This window comes from Triturus cristatus, chromosome 4_2 (genome assembly GCF_964204655.1).
Source record: "Triturus cristatus chromosome 4_2, aTriCri1.1, whole genome shotgun sequence".
NCBI classification, from domain to species: domain Eukaryota; kingdom Metazoa; phylum Chordata; class Amphibia; order Caudata; family Salamandridae; genus Triturus; species Triturus cristatus.
In genome coordinates this window covers 323,189,197-323,210,370 of record NC_140586.1, presented here as the reverse complement: position 1 = coordinate 323,210,370, position 21,174 = coordinate 323,189,197, and the positions used below count along the sequence as shown (strand labels likewise).

Genomic DNA, 21,174 nt, shown 5'->3' with positions numbered 1-21,174 from the left:
TTAAATATGGCACATTCCTGTCCTCTCCCTTTCACGCAGTGCAGCGCAGCGCAGCAAGGTATCTTGCTGAGATTCATGTTAAGACGCCTTAGGTTCTATGTAGCCTTTTAGACTTTACTCTTAATGTACAGTTGTGTTTGGTCACATTATCAGTCTGATTATCATCAATTTACGAGCTCTGTCAATAGTGGGATCACATGGACAGCATGCTAGCATGACACATAATGTCAATAAAATGTATGTGAAGCATGTTGAGCACTTAGTAGTACTACCGTGTGTGTGATATTAAATGTACACACAGTTACATTTGTGTGGAAGTCCTACCCCACTGCAGAGATTTACCACTTTAAACTCTGGTCTTAATATTTTATGACCATTCTGCAGCATAGTATATGGGACCTATATGAAAATGTTTGTTGAATCTCACACATTAAAGTATTGCCTCAATAATTTTTTATCTTTTATTTAGGCTTCTGTCCTCTGGCTCTCTGGTGATTATCTCACCGACTGTAGAAGACACAGGGGTTTATGAGTGTGTGGTAATTAACGAAGCAGGAGAAGATCAAAGATCTATCGACCTAACTGTTCAAGGTAAGTCAGAGAGTGTGTAGTTGACTATCACTGTATATGTGACAGTTATTGCAGATATTTCGAGTGACACTAAAGTTTGTACGTCCATCTGAAGCCTATTTTTTGAAGCCATATGCAACATAATATCACAGTTTCCATTTATACAAGATTAACTTTTTTATGTAGGGATGCTAGTCCCTTCCAAGGCTAAAAGTGATAAACTTTTTAAAATTATATATATGCACGTCATCAAAGAAAATTTAGCAAAACTGGTACATCATACATTCACAAGAGATTTAGTGGTCTCTCGAGTGAATAAAGAGGTTTTTTCCACACACACCTCATCAGGCAATGAGTACAGACATTTAAAACAAAATCATTGCTTCCATGGAAGCTCACCAGACTTTCACTGTGCATAAGCAGCCACACTTTCCTTAACTTATTTAGAAAGTGTTTTTCACCATCCTGTTGCATGTTGGAGCTCTTCATTTGACTGGATGTGCACTTCTGTCATGATGGGAGACAATAGTCCTCTCAATTACCCTCCTTTCTACCCCATGACCAGGACTGGGCATGGAGCTAAAACAGTTCTGGAAATTACTGTTATATCATCCCCACATCAAGCCAAATGAGCACAAGGAATGAGCAAGCCTGTATTTCTTCACAACGGTTTGGGTGACGTTCGCCCTTCAGAGGTTTACTTTAATTGGGAATAAACTATTGAGTACAAATTTTCAGATCTATTACATAAAATACCATTAATCTTACAGGCTCCTCTCTTAGGCCACCCCATCCTGGGAACAATTCTATCCTGCAGATCACTGCTAGTGACGCGTTTCACTACCATGGTTGTGGAAATATGGGTGATAAATGGGTTACCTCACTCTCCTTCGCTCTCTGTCTGACATGGTGTAACTGTTCCAAAGTGGGAGAGACACACAGAAAACAGAGATAGAGAGAAGAAGAGAATGATAGAGTGTGCATGAGTATGTGTGTGTGTGTCTGTCTGCACATTCACAGAGGAGTAGAAAAAGAACTGAGACAAAACTGTTTACAGGAATATCTGCTGGAACTTGTAAAACAACATCAAGCATTTCAACTGCAAGTAACCCTTCAGGATCTGAATGTATCCAAATGGATGCAATTCTTAGCAGCTGCTCACACCAAGTTTCGGTACCACTGTTGGCCACTTTCCCAGCTGTCATGGAGTCGGGCACAACTGGACATCTAGGTCCCGATTCACAAAGGTAAACTTAGACGTTTGGTTTAAACTTAGACCAAACGTCTAAGTTTACAACTTTGGGAATTCACAAAGGTGATTTACGAGTACTTTCTTTTGGTCCAAACTCGGGGCAGATCTCCTCCCAGAGAGAGCGGACATAAAGATAGTACTTCTAAATGCCCTTTGTGAATTCCCAAAGTCGCACACCTAGACTCTTGGTCGACGTGTGAACCAATTGTTTAAGTTTACCTTTGTGGAGCTGGCCCCTAGTCACAAGCTGAAGATTGCCTGAGTGATTTTTTTTTATAACTCTTTTTATGAAGAAATAAGGCGTGTTACAGTTATAAGGCAGTAGTAAGCAGATTGCCAGCATTGATCATTCAAATAGTAGGTCCTCAAAGTGCACATATCATAACATAGGGTTGATAGCATTTGACATGCAGGGCGGCAGATCCTTCTGGGGCCAGCGGTCCAGGGAGTCAGAGACAATGGAGTTAAAATTGCCCCCAACCAACAACCTCCCATCCGATAAGCCGAGGAGGAGATCGCTGAAATCAATGAAGGCCTGTGTATATAAGCCTGGTGGTATATACACTGAGACCAGATTAAGTGTGGACCCCTCCCAGATCCCAGAAATGGCAGCAAATCTACCCAGAGGGTCAGTGCTGACCAACTCAACAGTCAGGGGGAAAGATTTCCGGATTAAGATGCCTACCCCCCAGGAACCAGAGCCGAAAGTGGAGTGGGCCGCTAGCTGGAAGCCCCACCGTGACAGGGCCTTACATACATTCCCCAGCAGGTGGGTCTCTTGCAGGAGAACAATATCTGGTGAATGTCGCTTAAAGAATTGGAGAACCACACCTCTCTTAATCTTGTCACCAAATCCATTTATGTTCAAGGACAGCAATTTAAGCTTCTGTCTAGTCGCCATGCCCATTACACGATTGTAAAGGTATATGGAGACCCAGAGAGGAGCACTCAGCAGGGCCCCCGGGAGAGACGTTGGCGTATCCCCTACTATTTGCAACAATGAGTACATCAAGGATACTGAACCAGCATCTGCTTTTACTTGAGACCAATCAAATATGCCATGTCTGAGAAACAAAAAAAACACAACACAAACATAAATACAATCCCACACCCACTCCCCAAAGACCCGAAAAACATTGCTCAATAACCCCCTCCCTGCCTCCCTGCTTGGCGGGGTCAAAACCTCCCATCCCCCAAACTAGCAGAGTGCCTATCGCCCACCCCTCAAAAACTTGCGGGTACGTGTAGCCTAACCGAGCACCCGTCCCTGAAAATTTGGCAAATGGTAATCACATTCAGGTAATAAAGATATTCCAGGAGCAGCAGTCAAAGCCTAAAGAGTGCTTTGTAGCTTATACAGAAATATTAGGGGATCATGGAGAATCAGAAAGAGTCTAGTTCAAATAAGTCTCCAGTGAGAGCCTGGCGCAGTTCGATCGTCAGGTCTGTTACACTTAGGGGAGCCATTGCTCCAATACATCCATCAGTCAGTGTAGAAACCCTCCACCCCGAAAGAGTAAGCATACAGACCAATTATTCGATGCCTCCCGTCGCCTCCTCCTGCCCCCGGGGTGGTGTGCCTCCGTTGGAGTCCCGGGTGTCACTATCCACTCTCACACCCTGGGTGTGGTTGTTGTCCTGGCTTGCCTTGCGCCATCCGTCAAGCCAGCCCCAGGCCTCCTCAGGGGTAGTGAAAAACCGGGCTCTCCCCCCTGATTCTACCCTCAGCTTGGCGGGGAAGAGCATGGCATACTTCAGTTCCCTGTCACAAAGCGCCTTCTTCACGTCCAGGAAGCTGCGCCGGTGTCGCTGTACCTTGAGGGTGAAGTCCGGGAAGAAGGTGATACGGCTGTTTCGGTATTCCCCCGGTGGGACCGATCGGGCGCTCTGCAAGATAGCGTCTCTGTCTCGGAAGTTGAAAATCCTAGCGAGCAGGTATCATGGGGGGCTCCGGGTTTCGGTCTGCCACCTGGCACTCGGTGTACCCGCTCAACTGAAAAGAAGTTAGAGAGTCCCTTCGGTTTAAGGTAGATAGTGATCAATTCTTCCACAAACGGGTCCGCTGATGGCCTCTCCACCCGTTCCGGCACCCCCAAGATTCGGACAGATTGCCTGTGTGATTGGAACTTTCAAAATATCTATCCCCATCTGCATCCTGAAAAGAAGAATCGAGATGGAGCTCAGCGCATCCTGCGTTATGGGATCCCATTATGCCTGTTTTCTGTCACATGTATAGTCTTTATTGGGTACATATGGAGTGTTCTAAAATGGAGAAACGGCATTGTGAGAATCCCTTAAGAATTTATTTCAGAAAGACTATAGTAAAACTGTGAATACCCGAGAAAGAGGGGTCAAAACATGGATACTTACTACCCCCTGCATTCCTCAGTCCTCAGGTAAACCCCTGCTTGACTTTCCAATTGCAATACACTTCTCCTAAAGCTCCTAATTACCACAGAACTTTCACGCAGAGTGATAAAACTCCTCCCTCATCTTTAAAATGGTTGTATGACAGAACCATGCAAGTCTTTCCCATGCATGCCTTTCTAACATGGGCACTACAACGAACGTGTTGTTACTACAAGTCTCTTTAGCACGCAAGTCGTTACAACGACTTGCCTTAGAGAAGCGCTGGACTTTGGAAAAGTATAATTTACTATTCCAACTCCAGTCTGTGTAACATCTAGAGAAGTTGTTGGAGTTAAGTTCCCTAAAGCAAGTCGTTGTAACGACTTGCATGCTAAAAGAACACGTGGTTATGATGCATTCGTTGTTGTACCCGCGTTGTAAAGGCACTACGTGGTTAGATTGCGTGGTAAAGGGTTCTTCCCCTTTAAAAGATGTCTATAATATGAGGTATTCTAGGTTTCAAATTAGCAACATAGAGAGCAAGTTGAGACTCATCTGGGGCAGAGACTGACATTTTAACTTTTAATAAATAAAACAAGATGCTATTCCAACTAGTAAGTAAATAAGTAAGTAAGTACGTTTTATTAAATGCTTAGTTAATAAAGAACATTGCATAAGATACATTCGTTGAAAGAACTAAAATAAGGATAAAAATAAAATTGAGTCAATATTGTCATGTGCACATGGGACGCTAAGACCATGGTTGCATGAGCACCTGTGCTAATACATCCAGAGAGTGCTCCAATTAGCGCTTTTAAACTTCTTCTGGGTGCTTTGATAATCGAATCGTCTATGCTGATTAGCATGATTGTTTTAGACCAATTACACTAGTGATTCTACAAATTCATAAAACCATATTCCAACCAGTAAGATGACAGAATGATATAACAGGTGACTCTAAGGGATGCAAGCTGCAAAACATTTGTTATGGGTACATAACTTGTTTCTTCTTCATCACAATCCAGTGTTTCAAGCCCTCTCACTTCTAATGATGGTGTTTTCCTTTGTGGATTCTTTTAATTGAATGCAAGAAGTAAAATTCAGATAACTAGTCTGTGAAATATCATTTTCTTTTCGTGATCATAGTGATTGTGATTCAGTAACGAATGCCAGCACAACATAGAAGATTCTAATGCGGGGACCTAGCACATGCTATGGGTGTATTGTGGTAATACAAAAGGCTTTGTAAAGAGTGAGGACGTTTGCTTTTAATGTTATTTCACTGATATATGTGCAAAAAGGCACAGAATCCATTACCACTCTACTTTTAACTTTGTTTCAGTGCCTCCTTCCATAGCAGATGAAGTGACAGACCTTTTAGTTACCAAGCTGTCTCCAGTAGTAATTACGTGCAATGCAGCTGGAGTGCCAACGCCTTCGATACACTGGACAAAGAATGGGTTCAAGCTCCTTCCAATAGGACATGGCTACAGAATCCTTTCAACAGGTACGTGTACTGACATCTACACCTGCACCTCTGTTAGAATGTAAATTGCTTGCCATTGTTACAGTGGCCCCAAGGGTTTAGCTATTATTAGAGTAGCATGTGCAATGGTACCAAGGCCCAAAGATGATAGGGACCCACTGCACCCCAGCTAAGACTGTTTCAGGCATATCCTTGTTACTAGCTTGCATTATGGACCCTGGCACCTTTTTCTACTGAGTGAAGCAAACCATTGCTTTCTGGATGTCTGCTCCTTATGAAGATGTTCTGTGGTTTGCTATAGATACAATATGGAAGGATGTTGAAACATTGAGTAGACTTTTGAGACCTCATATCCTTCAGGTCAGAATCAGTTTCATGAAAAGGTGCAAAGATTTTCCTTTGCAAACTTCGTGAACTGTTTTTCAAAACTTCACCCAGTAGAGGCCGTCTTTCTCCTGTAAACAAGGATTTTATGCACCACTACCTGCTCCCCATGATGTGTTCCCAAACAGGCAACCTATTTTTAAAGGCAACAATAGTTTTTATAAGAAACAAGAGCTGCTTTAAAAACAGAAGTTTCCAATTTGGCAATGCAAACACATAGATGGTGGTCCATTGTTCCTTGTAGGCCACATCCTTGTGTTTGTAGCCAATTACAGGGAGTCACAAATTGTGACCTGCCTAAATAAAATTCACTAGGCAGTCATTCTCAGACTCCTTACTACTACAGATTTTTGGGTTGCAAACTTTAAGTGCATAGGGCGCATCCCAGAATCAAAGAAAGGTCAAAATTTGTGAACACTATTTGCGACTTGTCTGTTTGTACATTTCTCCCTAGATCACTTGGGGCTTAATTCGCTATGGTAAACTTATACTTTTGCGTACGTTTATGTAAGTGTAATCTTTTTATGTGCGGAGTTCTCTGCCCCGAATGCAAAGCCTCGGCATTCGTAAACTTACTATTAACTCATAGTTCATGAATACCTAAAAAATTGTAAACTTACACAAAGGTATAAGTTTATCTTTGTGAATCAGGCCCTTAAGGTTATTTACCCCCATTTGGTAAAATGATATCATGTAACTCTCAGAGTGTATGGAAATTTGACTCAGGGCCCAAATACTATTTTGTCCATGTGTCCAGGGATTATTGGTCAAGGTGGGTCCAAGGTTTACAAAGTGAGGTAGGGTTTTCAAGTGTCATGAAAAGTGAACACATATTTATAAAGTTGACTTTCAAAGTGTACTGTGTACAGCTTTGTTACTGACTATATGATTAATAATTTATATGCTTCTTGAGAATACGTCACAAATGGAAATCACCAGCAACATTGACAACAAAGAAGAGAAACAAAGTTTGCCAGAGTGTCTGTGTATATGAGTAAGAGAGAGATAGAGAGACTGCAAGAGAAGAAACAGAGAACGAACAAGAGATGAGTCAGGGGAAGAGAGGAGAGGAGAAAAAGAGAAAGAGACACTGCAAAATAGGGAGATCGAGAAAGATACGGAGAGGCAGAGGTATAAAAAGTGAGATAGAGAGAGTAAGGCAGACCGAGATAAAGAAAAGACAGAGACAGCCAGAGACAGGGAGAAGGTGTGTCTGGGTGTTTGTGAGAGAGGGAGAGAAAGAGCAAAAGATCCAGTGAGAGAGTGATAAATGGAGAGAAATAAAGAGACACAGACAGGCAGCAAACGAAAGAGGAGGAGAGCAAGATAGACAAAGAAGGAGGCACAGAGGAAGAGAGAGAGGGAGAGACAGAAAGAGACACATCTAGAGACTCTCAGACTCTGACAGTGAGATCTCTTCAGGAAGCCTAGGTGCAATGTTAAGAATGTTTGTACATGCGCCCCATACTCCTGCCATCTAGTGCTGGGCTTGGATGTTTGCAGGTTATTTTTCTACGAAAAAGACTTTTGAGTCACAGGACGAACTGTGACTTAGCCATTAGTGGGCAATGTTAATGGGTAGCGACTCCATGTTAGGCTGATTTTTTCACCACTGGGTTTGGACTTGTACCAACAAGGCTCGAAGACTTGACTTGTTTTCTATAATTATTTTGGCCTACAGAGGGAATTCTGACACCCAGAGAAGGAACAAACCTTTGTCGACCTTGTTCTTCACTCAACATCACTATCCAGAGACCAGTACCCACTGATGAAGTCTCTGAACCCCAATGCCCTTGTGACCTCTCTATGGCTGCGTGCCCCTTAGCATCAACAAATGCCACACTTTAGAAAGCACACAGGGCAATGGGACAGATACTCTACCAGTATTGCCCCCAGTGCAATGCGAAGTGCCTGTGGCCGGACCACCACAAGGTTTGTAACCTCTGCCTCTCCCTTGACAATACCTTGTGTGAAGCTTGCCTAGCCTTTGGGTCAAAAGAAACTCTGTGGTACCAAAGAGCAAGGCATTGGGCATCCCAAAAAAACCACTAGCAGTCCACCACTACACGCCTGACATCTTCGGCGAACAAGACCCTTCAGCGCCAAGGAAGGTGTAGATTCTGACCCTTTAGATATTGCACTGTTACAGCCAAAGCTCATCCCAGAAGCCATCTCTTCCAGCAGCTCCGAACTGGTGGAGGAAGAAGAGCCTCTACCAGCTTCCAAAACCTATGGCCCTCAAATAAAGAACTCCATCAGAATCGTAAGTACAGTCAACTCCTACACCCACCACAAGTCTCACAAGAGGTCTCATGCCTAGGCAGAGCATTGCTCCCAAGGAAGTATAGCAATGAGCCCCATTCACAAAAACTAAAGACTCAAGGGCCTCTGCCAACTTTGGTCTCCGGTCAGCACCAATCAAAGACCTCGGATTCGAGAGAGGGCCCATCCAAGAGCATCGACTCTTCTCTGCTGTTGAGCCTCATGGCCACTAAAAAGATTCAACTCCAGTCGAAGCCTAAGGCCGCATCGACGCCAGTATCCAAGTCTTTAGTGTCTTCATGGCCAATGCCAATAATACCCTCGACAACCAGCTCCAAGGATTCAGAGTAGCTAATCATCCAAAAGCTACAGGATGAGCTTGATGCAACACAGGAGCTCCTCTTTATTCTCTTACTGGGAGGATTTCAGCAAACCACCCTATCACATCCCACAGAGACTTTGCCTCAAAAGAGGAGATTGGCATTTGAGTAGGAACCTGCATCAGAGGACCCCTGGGTTCCATGCCCAAGATGCAGAGTGTCAGGGGTACTATCCCTCCCTTTTATGCTCCACCTCCATCACATTCACCTCCACCAAGATAATCAACTCCTTCACCAACATGACCAAGACCACGTACACCACCTCCACTGCCTTCACCAGAGTCACCAGAGGACTCCTCACACTCCTCTTATGACCCAGGCAGACCTTATGGCCTGCCAACCCCTATGATACACCATTCAAGCCAGTGCTTACAGATGGCCCTTAAGACGACTATGATGCGACCCCCAGGCGACTCAAACCTTGACCATTAGTCTGTCAGGGCATCTCCTTCCGATGATATCAAGACCTATCATGCGGTCATCCAGCGGGCAAATACCATTCACAAGGCGGTCATGCAAGTCTTCCTCGTGGTACATGAATTCCTCATCAAGATGCTCTCCAAGAAGGCGTGGACAGTGCCGTTTCTGATCATAGGGCATGCTCAAGTCTGCCCCGGAGACATTCAAGGAACTCGTGAAGGCCAGGGTATTGAAACACAAAGTTGAGAAGAAGTACAAGCCCCTTCCCTAGTGACCCAGCCCATATCAGGGTACATATCCCACCGACTCCCTGGTCGAGCACACCACCTGCAAGTGGGCTTCTGCTGAAGACACAGGTGAAGCCCTGCTGCCTGACGATGAGAGTAAGAAGCTGGACACAGCCGGCAAGAGGGACACAGGTACATAGCCAACTTTGTGGGACTACTCAACTCTATGATAGAGCCCAGTGGGAGGAAATGCAGGAGTTGGTCGAGCATCTGCTTGAAGAGTTTCAGGAAAAGGGGGAAAGAGATAGTCTCAGAGGGCAAGACCATCTCCACTGTACTGTCATTGGTGAAGACACAGCATCCGATTTCGAGGTATAAGCTGGAGGATCAGCAGCTTCTTCTCAACCTGCCGTTTGATAGGGAACACCTATTTGGGCCTCAGGCTGATGAGATGGTGGAGAAAATAAAGGACACCAATATCGGCAAGTTGATGCCCTTCAAAGTTCCAGAGGCTCCTTTTGGAGGCAGCAGTCTTGAGGAGGCACCAAGGCCACATCTCCTGATCCTGATCCCACCCACTCATATCAGAGAAAGCAATACAATTTCCATCAGCAGATGAGCAGGGACTACACTAGAGGTAACTGCGGGGGCAATAACAACAGTGTCCGGGGGATGGGGGCAAACTCCAGTAAAGGAGCCTCCACCTTTAAGCACTGAAATGCCTCTCCTGCCCAATACCTCAAGTTGGAAGATTGGAATACGACAACCCTGCAGGATGTCACCCTTCTGCTCCAACAAGGTAAGTACATAATGGCACCAGATCTCAAGGATGGCTATTTTCACATCCCCACATTTCCTGCCCACCAGCGCTACCTTCACTTTCTGGTAACCGCCCATCATTACCAATTAAAAGTGCTTCCTTTAGAGGTTACCCCCACTCCAAGAGTATTTACAAAGTTCCCAGCACTGAGGTTTTAGACTTTGGTTACCTGGGTCTCCTGCAGAAATGCACAGACCACCCAGGCCTGCTATGGCGCAAAATGGAAGATGTTTGTCGGCCAATGTATCTCCAATCACTTCGGCCCTCAAAAACCTAGCATACAGGACATAATTTGTTATCTTTTTCATCTATAAAAATCAGGCCTCATCTATACTTTTATATGGCTACATTTAGCCACCATGGCTGCATGCATGCAAAATAAGGAACACCCCTCCCTCTTTTGCATCCCAGTCATCAAAGCTTTTATAGAGGGCCACCCAGAGTCCCCCCTGCCCCTGCTTGGTACCTCAATATGGTCTTTGCCAGACTCATGACCCCGCCCACCCTTTTGAACTATTGCATGTTGCCCCCTAAAATTCCTATCCTGGAAAGTAGTTTTCCTCATTCCTATAATCTTCCTTGGACACCTTAGTGAGTTGCAGGCCCTCACACTCCAAGAAGCATTCATTCAGGTCCACATGGACTTCGTCAACACTTCTAAAAGGTCTCACCTACACGTGGCTGCATACATGCAAAATAGGGAATACACTTCCCTCTTTCCCACCCCAGTTATCAAAGCTTTAATGGAGGGCTTCAAGTGGGTCATCCCTTCAGAGTCCTTTCTGCCCTTGCATGGAATCTTATTATGGTCTGTGCAAGGCTCATGCCCCCCCTTGGGTCATTGCATTCTTCCCCTTGCAATACCTATCCTGGCTTTTAATTCTCTTTTAGATGCGTTAGTGAGTTGCATGCCCTCATACTCCAAGAACCCTTCATTCAGGTCCACAGCGACAGGGCTGTTCTCAGAACCAGCTCAAGGTTCCTTTCCAAAGTGGTTTCCCCTTCCCATCTCAACAAAATGATAGAGCTGCCTGTTTTCTCCCTCAACCAGACTCAGTAGCAGCCCTTCATACCTTAGATTTTAGAATGTGCTCTCATGTATTAGATTGACAGGCTCAAGCCTTTATGCAGGTCCCATCAGTTGATTGTAGCCTTGGCAAAACCCAACAAAGACAAGGCTATTTCTAAAGCCGGTTTTGCCAGATAGATAGTCAAGTGCATCCAAACATGCTACCATAAAGCCAAAAGAGTCCTTCTTACCCACAGGGTGCAGGCTGACATATGCAAGGCAGTCACATGGTCTACCCCAAACAAATTCTTTAAGCCTTATTGTGTGGCCATCTTAGATAGTCAACAGGCTATGGCTGGCCAGACAGTTCTAAGGACCTTGTTTCAGATATCTGCATCATCCATACACTAGCCACCACTATCAGGGGTAATACTTTACTGCGAGAAAGTGCCATCTTTCTTGCATGGTATGCCCCCACTTTTTGCTGAATTGATGAATGTACTTTGACTGAGTGTGCCCTGGACTCCTGCCAATCAGGTGCCCAGGGCCTATGTTCCTTCCCTAAAACAAACAAAACCCAAATTGGCAAACCCTGGCCACATGTCAGCCCCTGGTAAATGGTACCCTAGGTACCCAGGGCCTTGTGACCAGGGAAGGCCTCTAAGGGCTGCAGCACTCATTGTGCCACCCTTAGAGGCCCAGTACCCTTACACACACACACTGCCTTTACAGGCTGAGTGTTTGGGTGCAAGACAAAAACAAAGTCGACATGACACACATCCCTGTGTGCCATGCCCATCACCTACACTGCCATGGCATACATCAGTCACCCCTCTAGCTGGGTGCCATTTGCCAATGGTGTGGGCACAGGAGCAGGAGCCCTGTGCCCCTACAGTACCCAGGTCCATTCCTGGGCACTGTAAGTGCAGTGCTGCCATTTAAGAGTACATGGTGCTGAAAGCTCGTCAAACACGAACTCCACAGCACCATAATGGCAACACTGAAGACTGAGAAGTTTGGTATCAAACTTCTCAGCACATTAAACCCACACTGATGCCAGTGTGGGATTTAATGTACCAAGCACCCCAGAGGGCTTCTTAGCGATGCCCCCTTAAACCTAACCTACAATCCACGTCTGCTCTGAGGCTGTCTAGGCTGCCAAACAGCAGACATGTTGCTGGACCCCTGGGTAGGAGAGCCACTGCTCTCCTGGGCCTGCAACAATGCACATCCTGGGCGAGTTGCTTAATCTCCTCCCCCAGGATGGGCAGGGGGAAGCTTCAAAGGCATGCCGCCTCTGTGAGCTTCCCCAGGCCACTGCAACCCCCCACTCTGGCGGGAAGCTTTTGCCGGAAACCCCAAATAAGGACAGGGGATGTGCCAGCCTGCCAACCCCACCCCTCAGGTGGGGGAGGCGAGATGAAGCACATCTCCGGTCTCTCGCCATCTTGAAGATGGGAAGCCCTACCCTATCTATCGACAGTCAGACCAAGTCAAGGAGAGCATCAAAGCTGAGAGGTGGGGGAGGCGAGGTGAAGCACATCTCCGGGCTCTCGCCATCTTGAAGATGGGAAGCCCTACCCTATCTATCGACAGTCAGACCAAGTCAAGGAGAGCATCAAATCTGAGGTCAGCAAGATGCTGGAGTTAGGGGTCATTGAACCCTCTGAGAGCCCCTGGGCCAGCCCAGTGGTTCTGGTCCCCAAACCTCATCAACAAGGTGAAAAGAGAGAGATGAGGTTCTGTGTGGACTATAGAGGGCTCAACTCTGTCACCAACACAGATTCTCACCCTATCCCAAGAGCAGATGAGCTGATATATAAATTAGGGGCTGCCCAATTCTTCAGTACCTTTGACTTAACTGCAGGGTACTGGCAGATTGGCATGGCCCCAGGAGCAAAAGAAAAGACAGCATTCTCCACCCCTGATGGGCATTATCAGTTTACTGTGATGCCCTTTGGGTTAAAGAATGCCCCTGCCACTTTCCAGAGGCTGGTGAACCATGTCCTGGCTGGGCTGGAGTCCTTTATTGCAGCTTATCTTGATGATATTGCTGTCTTTAGCTCCACCCGGCAGGATCACCTGATCCACCTTGGAAAAGTTTTAGAGGCTCTGCAAAATGCAGGTCTCACTATCAAGGCATCCAAATGCCAGATAGGGCAGGGCACTGTGGTGTACTTGGGCCACCTTGTAGGTGGAGGCCAGGTACAGCCCTTACAACCCAAGATCCAGGCCATCATGGACTGGGTAGCTCCAACAACCCAGGCCCAAGTCAGGGCATTCCTTGGCTTGACTGGGTACTACAGGAGGTTTGTGAAGGGGTATGGGTCCATTGTGTCACCCCTCACAGAACTCACCTCCAAGAAGATGCCCAAGAAGGTTAACTGGAGAGTTAGTTGCCAAAAGGCTTTTGACACCCGAAAAGAAGCAATTGCTCAGCACCAATTCTAAAAGCTCCAGATTATGCCAAGCAGTTCATAGTGCAGACTGATGCCTCTGAGCTAGGGATAGGCGCGTCCTATCCCAGACCAATGATGAAGGCCAAGACCAACCTGTTGCTTTTATAAGCAGGAGGCTACTCCCCAGAGAGCAGCGTTGGAGTGCCATTGAGAGGCAGGCCTTTGCAGTGGTTTGTTCCCTGAAGAAGTTGAGGCCATACTTGTTTGGTACTCACTTCCTGGTTCAAACTGACCACAGACCTCTCAGATGGCTAATGCAGATGAAAGGGGAAAATCCAAAACTACTAAGGTGGTCCATCTCCCTACAGGGAATGGACTTTGAAGTGGAACACAGACCAGGGACTGCCCATGCCAATGCAGATGGGCTTTCCAGGTTCTTCCACTTAGACAATGAAGACTCCATAGGGTAAGGTTAGTCTCATCACCTTTCGTTTGGGGGGGTGGGGGGGTTGTGTGAGAAAGTGCCATCTTTCCTGCATGGTATGCCCCCACTTTTTGCTGAATTGCTGAATGTACTTTGACTGAGTGTGCCCTGGACTCCTGCCAATCAGGTGTCCAGGGCCTTTGTTCCTTCCCTAAAACAAACAAAACCAAAATTGGCAAACCCTGGCCACATGTCAGCTCCTGGTAAATGGTACCCTAGGTACCCAGGGCCTTGTGACCAGGGAAGGCCTCTAAGGGCTGCAGCACTCATTGTGCCACCCTTAGAGGCCCTGTACCCTTACACACACACACTGCCTTTGCAGGCTGAGTGCTTGGGTGCAAGACAAAAACAAAGTCGACATGACACACATCCCTGTGTGCCATGCCCATCACCTACACTGCCATGGCATACATCAGCCACCCCTCTAGCTGGGTGCCATTTGCCAATGGTATGGGCACAGGAGCAGGAGCCCTGTGCCCCTACAGTACCCAGGTCCATTCCTGGGCAATGTAAGTGCAGTGCTGCCATTTAAGAGTACATGGTGCTGAGAGCTCGTCAAACACAAACTCCACAGCACCATAATGGCAACACTGAAGACTGAGAAGTTTGGTATCAAACTTCTCAGCACATTAAACCCAACACTGATGCCAGCGTGGGATTTAATGTACCAAGCACCCCAGAGGGCATCTTAGAGATGCCCCCTTAAACCTAACCTACAATCCACGTCTGCTCTGAGGCTGCCTAGGCTGCCACACAGCAGACATGTTGCTGGACCCCTGGGTGGGAGAGCCCCTGCTCTCCTGGGCCTGCAACAATGCACATCCTGGGCGAGGTGCTAAATCTCCTCCCCCAGGATGGGCAGGGGGAAGCTTCAAAGGCATGCCGCCTCTGTGAGCTTCCCCAGGCCACTGCAACCCCCCACTCTGGCGGGAAGCTTTGGCCGGAAACCCCAAATAAGGACAGGGGATGTGCCAGCCTGCCAACCCCACCCCTCAGGTGGGGGAGGCGAGGTGAAGCACATCTCCGGGCTCTCGCCATCTTGAAGATGGGAAGCCCTACCCTATCAGGACTAGGCTACTGCCCCCCTCCGACAGGAGAGAGGCAGAATAGGGGGTGTACCCACCCCAGGACAGGGTCCCTGCCCTTCACCTACCTGTAATGCCCCTAAATCTAGTATTTAGGGGCACCCTGAACCTTCCTTCCCCAGATTACAGATTCCAAACTACAAAGAAGAGCAGAAGAAAGAAGACCTGCCCTGCAGCTGCTAAGAAGAGGAAGACACAAACTGCTTTGGCCTGTCGACCCTCGAACCTGCTCCTGCTCCAACCCGGCATCTCTTGTGGCCAGCAACCTCACAAACCCCTGAGGACCTGGCTACCTTTTGGCTCTAAGCCCCTGGGACTCCCATGAGTAGAGGCTCTACTCAAAACCTACCTCTAATCCCTGGCAGCAGCCCGGAACCGCGAACCCAGCACACTCTGCACCAGCCAAGCCTGGCCAGTGCCGGAGTGAACAAAGACCATGAGGACGACCCCATGGCGACTGTGACCCCGAGTCTGGCACCCAAGGACCTTCCTTGACACTCCTGAAGAAGCCTGCAGCCTCAGAACAAGGTGCCCCCCCTACCGCGATCAACAGAGGGTAAGATTTCCCGACACCAAAAGGCACCCCTGCACGCGGCGCCCCGCGGCCCCCTGTGCCCAATCCCGGGGTACCTACCTATCCTCCAACTACCCAACTTACCTCTCGAAGTGGTGGTGGCACCTGAAGAATCCTCGTCCCCGAGCTTGCAGTCTTTTTCTAAACCCGAGATTTCCCATTGAAATCAATTGAGCGCCCGAAGGCTCAAAAGCACCCTGCACCCAGCCGCCCGAGTGGCCCTGGCAGTGCAACCACTACACCTACCTACTTCCCAACTTGCCCTGAGTAAGTGACCAGGAGCCCAGCTCCCACAGCCACGTGGCTTGCCAGTCAGCAGCCACCAACCAAGGCCCCCCTATCCCTCAGAGGATAACATTGGGCCTAACTCTCTCTGCATCCGCCCACCCTAGAGTCGCTGAGGGTGAACCAACTGTACCTACCTGACCCTGGGGGGCCCCTGAGTCTATGCCCAGAAACTCAACTCTGCCAGTCGAGTACTTACCCTTAAACCGATAACTCTATTTTCCTCATAGGGTAACATTGACTGGCTTTTTCCTGAAATTTCTTCTGTGTGGACTTTTCAAATCTTAAAATATTCACCAAAAATCAGCCGAGTAACGAAAACGAAATTACTCACCTGCTCTTAGGTGAGCTCCTAGTGCTGGATCTTGGTGCCCAGCACTGACTCTGAAAAATACTTACAACTGTATTTACCCGTAACCCAATATTCTTCCATAGGAAATCATTGACTGTTTTTCCGTGAAATTTCTTCTAAGTGTCAATTTCTGCAATTTTTAAATATTCTTTAAAAATCGTATAATATCTGAAAACATAATTACTTACCTGTTTTGGATAAAGGTCCCAGTACTGAGTACTGAGTCTAGGCACCCAGTACTGGATTACAAAAGTAACGCGAACATACTGTACCTGCAACTTGAATTTTCTTCCATAGGGAATTATTGACTGTTTTCTTTAAAATAGCTAAATATTGTTTAAAAATCATTACAGTAATTAAGTCGACTTTCATCACTTGATTCTAAGTACTGACCCAGGACTGAATCTAGGATCCAGTCCTGGAATTCCAAAAGTAATCCTAAAAGTAATCTGAAATTTCCATTGAGCTCAATGCATTGTTGTGTTTAAAATAGAGTTGCTTATTGCAACCACTTGTAACTGTTTACAAAAGTCAATTGCATATTGCAAAAGTATTTATACAAAGCATCTCATTCTGAGAAAGTATATTTTAAATCCAATTGTTGGTTCTAAAATAAAACAAGCATATATTTTTTATATATAAACCATTGGCCTAGAGTTCAGTTATTGAGTGTGTGAGACCATTTGCTGACTGAGTGTGTACAACAAATGCTTTACACTTTCCTCTGATACTGCCTTACTGCTCGACCAAGCTACCACTTTAGAGAGTAAGGTTATATCTAACTTTAACCTCTGTCAACCCTGGGGGACTGTGGACTCTGTACACCCTGTACCTATTAAGGAACAGTATATACAGAGCCACTTTCTCACATTTACTGTCTGTGCATAGCATGAGTAGCTACACCACGTGCTGTGAACGGAAAATGTTACTTACCGTACAAGCAACTATTGCAGCGTGTAGTGCTATAGATTCACATTCGCCCATCCTTCTCCCCGGAAGCGTGTGACTTAATTTGCAGATCTCTTTTTTTATTACTTAACTTACTTTCACAGTATATATGGTGCACCATACAGCGTTCGTGCGCCACACTAAACTTACTCTTAACCTCTGTCTGAAAAACAATCTAACATGATCAGTTCCCTTGCACATTGCCCACTAAGGGCCTGATTACAAGTATGGCGGATGGGTTACTCCATCACAAATGTGACGGATATCTCGTTCGCCCTATTACGAGTTCCATTATATCCAATTGAACATAATGGCCATAACCCGTCCCCCAAACTCGAAATCAGGCCATAAGTGTGGAGTCGGAGCGCATCCTGAGACTTCAAAGAATACAGCCTGCAAACATCCGAGCCCAACACTAAATGGCAGGAGTATTCAGAGTATGTGAATCTACAGCACTGCACTCTACAAACAGAAGCTTAGAGGGAACGTAACATTTTCCTCTCTCTATTAGTAAAATAGACTTCTAAGAGAACCGTTAAAAATTAAGATGAAACTATACAAAACTAGTCATTGAGTCGTAATTGAACAGCACTCTGAGTGTCGTTTTTGCAAAGTGAAAAAGATTAAGCAGAACAAAAACAGCACATCATTTAAGTAATGAAAAGTTTATATTTTAGGCACCATTGAAATAATGTCGACACTTCTGGAACATGCTGGAAAGTACACATGCGCCGCAAGGAACGCAGCCGGCTCCGCACACAGACATGTCATCCTCCGTGTTCAAGGTAAGATAAAAGGCTTTTTGACGTGGACAATGACAAAAACACAACTTGCTGAGCAGTCATGTTAGCAAAGATTTAGGAGAATGATGGTGATAAGGCAATTCCCATTGTCTAATAGACATTTTGTTACAAAAGATTGATCAACTCTGTATCCCACCTTTCTATATAATCTTAAGAATTTGAAACAGTTTTAAAGGACTTGCTTGATGGAGGAGTTGACCCTTCTTCCGCTTTACATTTTTCTTTAAATGAAAAAAATGCAACAACTTTATAATTAAAAAATAATATTACAGAGCGTTGTAAAATAGCAAATGTGCCTGTTCTATTCGTGATTGATTTTGTTGGTGAATATTGGTGGCGATACAGCATCATATACCTGCCAGAGGTTTGAGGGAATGGAGGGGATGTCTTGAGCCTTTGGATCACAAGATCTTTTTCTCTATATACCTTGTTCATTTATCCAAGATTCAGCCACAGTGTTTGCCTTCCATAATACTCTATACCGGCAATGTCCAAAGTAGGACCCTGCGGGCCCGCAGATTTTCAGGATGTCCACATAATGCAAATTTACTTACAATTAATAAAATTTCATCTCACTTACATGATCATTTGTTATCCTCAAAATATGGCTTGTATGCAGCTGTCCTGGACATATGTTGCACTCTTCAGCTCTGTATATATGAATGTGTATGTTGTGTGCTTCTTTGAGCTACACACACATCAACATGTCACCCTGATTCTTTTGATGTCGTCGTGTTCCCTAGAGCTCCCCATCATTCAGGGCCACCCCAGTGCCATGGACGTCATTCTGAACAATCCTGTTATTTTACCTTGTGAGGCACTTGGCACACCAAGGCCGACGATTACCTGGCAAAAAGAGGGCATGAATATCATCAAACCAGGTAAACCATCTTTTAGTTTGGATCAAATCTTGAGTTAGGGATTTCATCATTTGTTGGACATTGACAGTGACTCCTACAATGAGATCACAGTCCCCTTATGTTCCTTTCAGGGGGTGGATATGCAGTGCTGCCCAGTGGTGCCCTGCAGATTTCCAAAGCTGTGATCGAAGACGGAGGCACCTATATATGTGTTGCTCAAAATCCAGCGGGGACCGCCTTGGGACGGATCAAGCTAAGGGTGCAAGGTAAGTGTAAGTTTTATAACACACCCACATTTAATGCCGCTTTTGTGAAGCTACCCTATTTCAAGCAGGTTGTATCAAGGGAGCGGCTACTTCCCTACTTATGGACATTGTTCTCTGCATTGTGGAGTTGGGTAAACATGGACTCCTGTTGCAATTGTTCTCCACAATGCATTCGGTAGAAGTGATGATGGGCTACTACTTAACATCCTGGAAACTACAAGGGCGCGCGTACTACTTAACATCCTGGAAACTACAAGGGCGCATGTTCTTCTTAACATCCGGGAAACTACAAGAACGCTCACAAGCTCGTTTCTGAGCGCGTTTGCATCTCTTCCTGTTAAGACGGCCCCTATCTCCTCTTTGCCCACTTCTGTCACCATGGGTGATCTACAGACTGCATTCTCTCCCTACTCTGTTTAAATTGTAAGTTGAATAACTGGGAGAGCAAATACTCAGTGCTAAAAGGGATTGACCAATATCTTAAATGTAATCCCTCCAAGACACAGTTTGTTGGCGCGGAGCCTGAGTGAAGGGACGGACGCTGCTCCAAGAGCACATGGGATCTTTGGACTTGATGGCAGGGGCGTAACACAGGTCCCTGCAGCCCCGGAGGTGTGGGGGGGGCCTCGAACTGCAGGGGGCCCACTTAGTACTGTACTCAGGCCTGACAGCTCCGGATTAAATCCGGAGCGGGACCCTCTGTCTAATTTGCAGGAGAGGCCCTTCAAAATTCGTTACGCCACTGCCTGGTGGATCCAGGGGCATTGAGCCAGGCACATTCGGCCAGGCCCTACTCCCGGAGGCTGCTGCTCTTGGACAAAGGCTGAGCACAAGGATTGGGAACAGGGCATAGATGAATGCCACAATCTGTACAGAAGCCGCTCTGATTTCAGCCAGAAGCAGTGGCGTGTTGGGGGGAAGGGGGGAGTAACGTGGTTCATTGATAAAAAAAAACAAAGACAAAAAAACTATGAAGCTTTTTTCTCCGACAGACTTTCTAAATAACCCAGGTTTATGCGTGCGGAAATCACTCACTCCAGCCAGTGATTGTAGACACAAACCTGTACATTGTGTATAGTTTCAGTGGCGCCATTCTTTCATCTCCGCTGGGAAAACTAAAATGGCTTAAAGAGAACTATTTAGAGCATCGCTGCCCCAGTTCGAACGCTATTTCTGGGACGGTATAAGTGTGTTTTGTGCTTCGATGGTGCTGCGCAGGAAATCGAAAGTAAACATAAAATGGATAACCCAGTATAAACTGGGCAATAGCTCCCCCTAGTGTTTTTATGGTAGGAGTGCAGGCCTTATGCTGCAGTGACGCCGCACACGTTCTGTTTTAAATTCTTACTCTGAATACTCAATCCTTGTACTGCCAATCACCTTCTCTTTTACAGGCTCAGTAGAGCTTTCTGAAACTCACACGGGCAGTAAGGGTATTAGAACATTGGAATTTTTGGGAGCTCCATTGGAGACAATGGAGCGTTCCCTGCTTCTACGGGCCCGGTAAAGGCCCGCAGAGCAACATTCCAATGTTTTACAAAGGCCTCTCGGAGCTCCAGGGGATTTAAATCCCCTCGAGCTCCGAGAGGACTTTGTTTAATTTGTTAGAATATTCTGCCCTCTAGTGGCAGAATGTTCTAATAGCCTTATAGCCCTTCGTAGCAGGGCTATACCGGTTATTAAAGTCCCGTTCCCTTGTTAAAGTCCCTCGCCTTCGGCTCGGGCCTGTAACGCGGGAGCGGGCCTTTAATTGCCGGTATAGCCTGCTACGGCGGGCTATAAGGCTATATTAGAACATTGGAATGTGGAGCACTGCACTGAAGACAATGGAGTGCTCCCTGCTTCTACGGGCCGGTAAAGGCCCGCAGAGCAACATTCCAATGTTGCTTTTGTTCACAGCTGTTGCTGTGAACAAAAGCCTCTCGGAGCTCGAGGGGATTTAAACCCCCTCGGGCTCCG

The 21,174-nt window shown here is 46.4% G+C and overlaps 1 protein-coding gene across 1 annotated transcript in view; it reads left to right on the top strand.

Annotated features, from left to right (window-relative positions):
- The window catches only part of HMCN1 (hemicentin 1), a 1,072,905-nt gene that overhangs the window by 850,373 nt on the left and 201,358 nt on the right, over positions 1–21,174 (top strand). Inside the window, exons 76-80 of the mRNA XM_085601687.1 lie at positions 470–591; positions 5,514–5,678; positions 17,964–18,071; positions 18,833–18,970; positions 19,081–19,215. Coding sequence (XP_085457813.1) covers positions 470–591; positions 5,514–5,678; positions 17,964–18,071; positions 18,833–18,970; positions 19,081–19,215 — 668 coding nt within the window. The remainder of the gene's footprint in view (positions 1–469; positions 592–5,513; positions 5,679–17,963; positions 18,072–18,832; positions 18,971–19,080; positions 19,216–21,174) is intronic.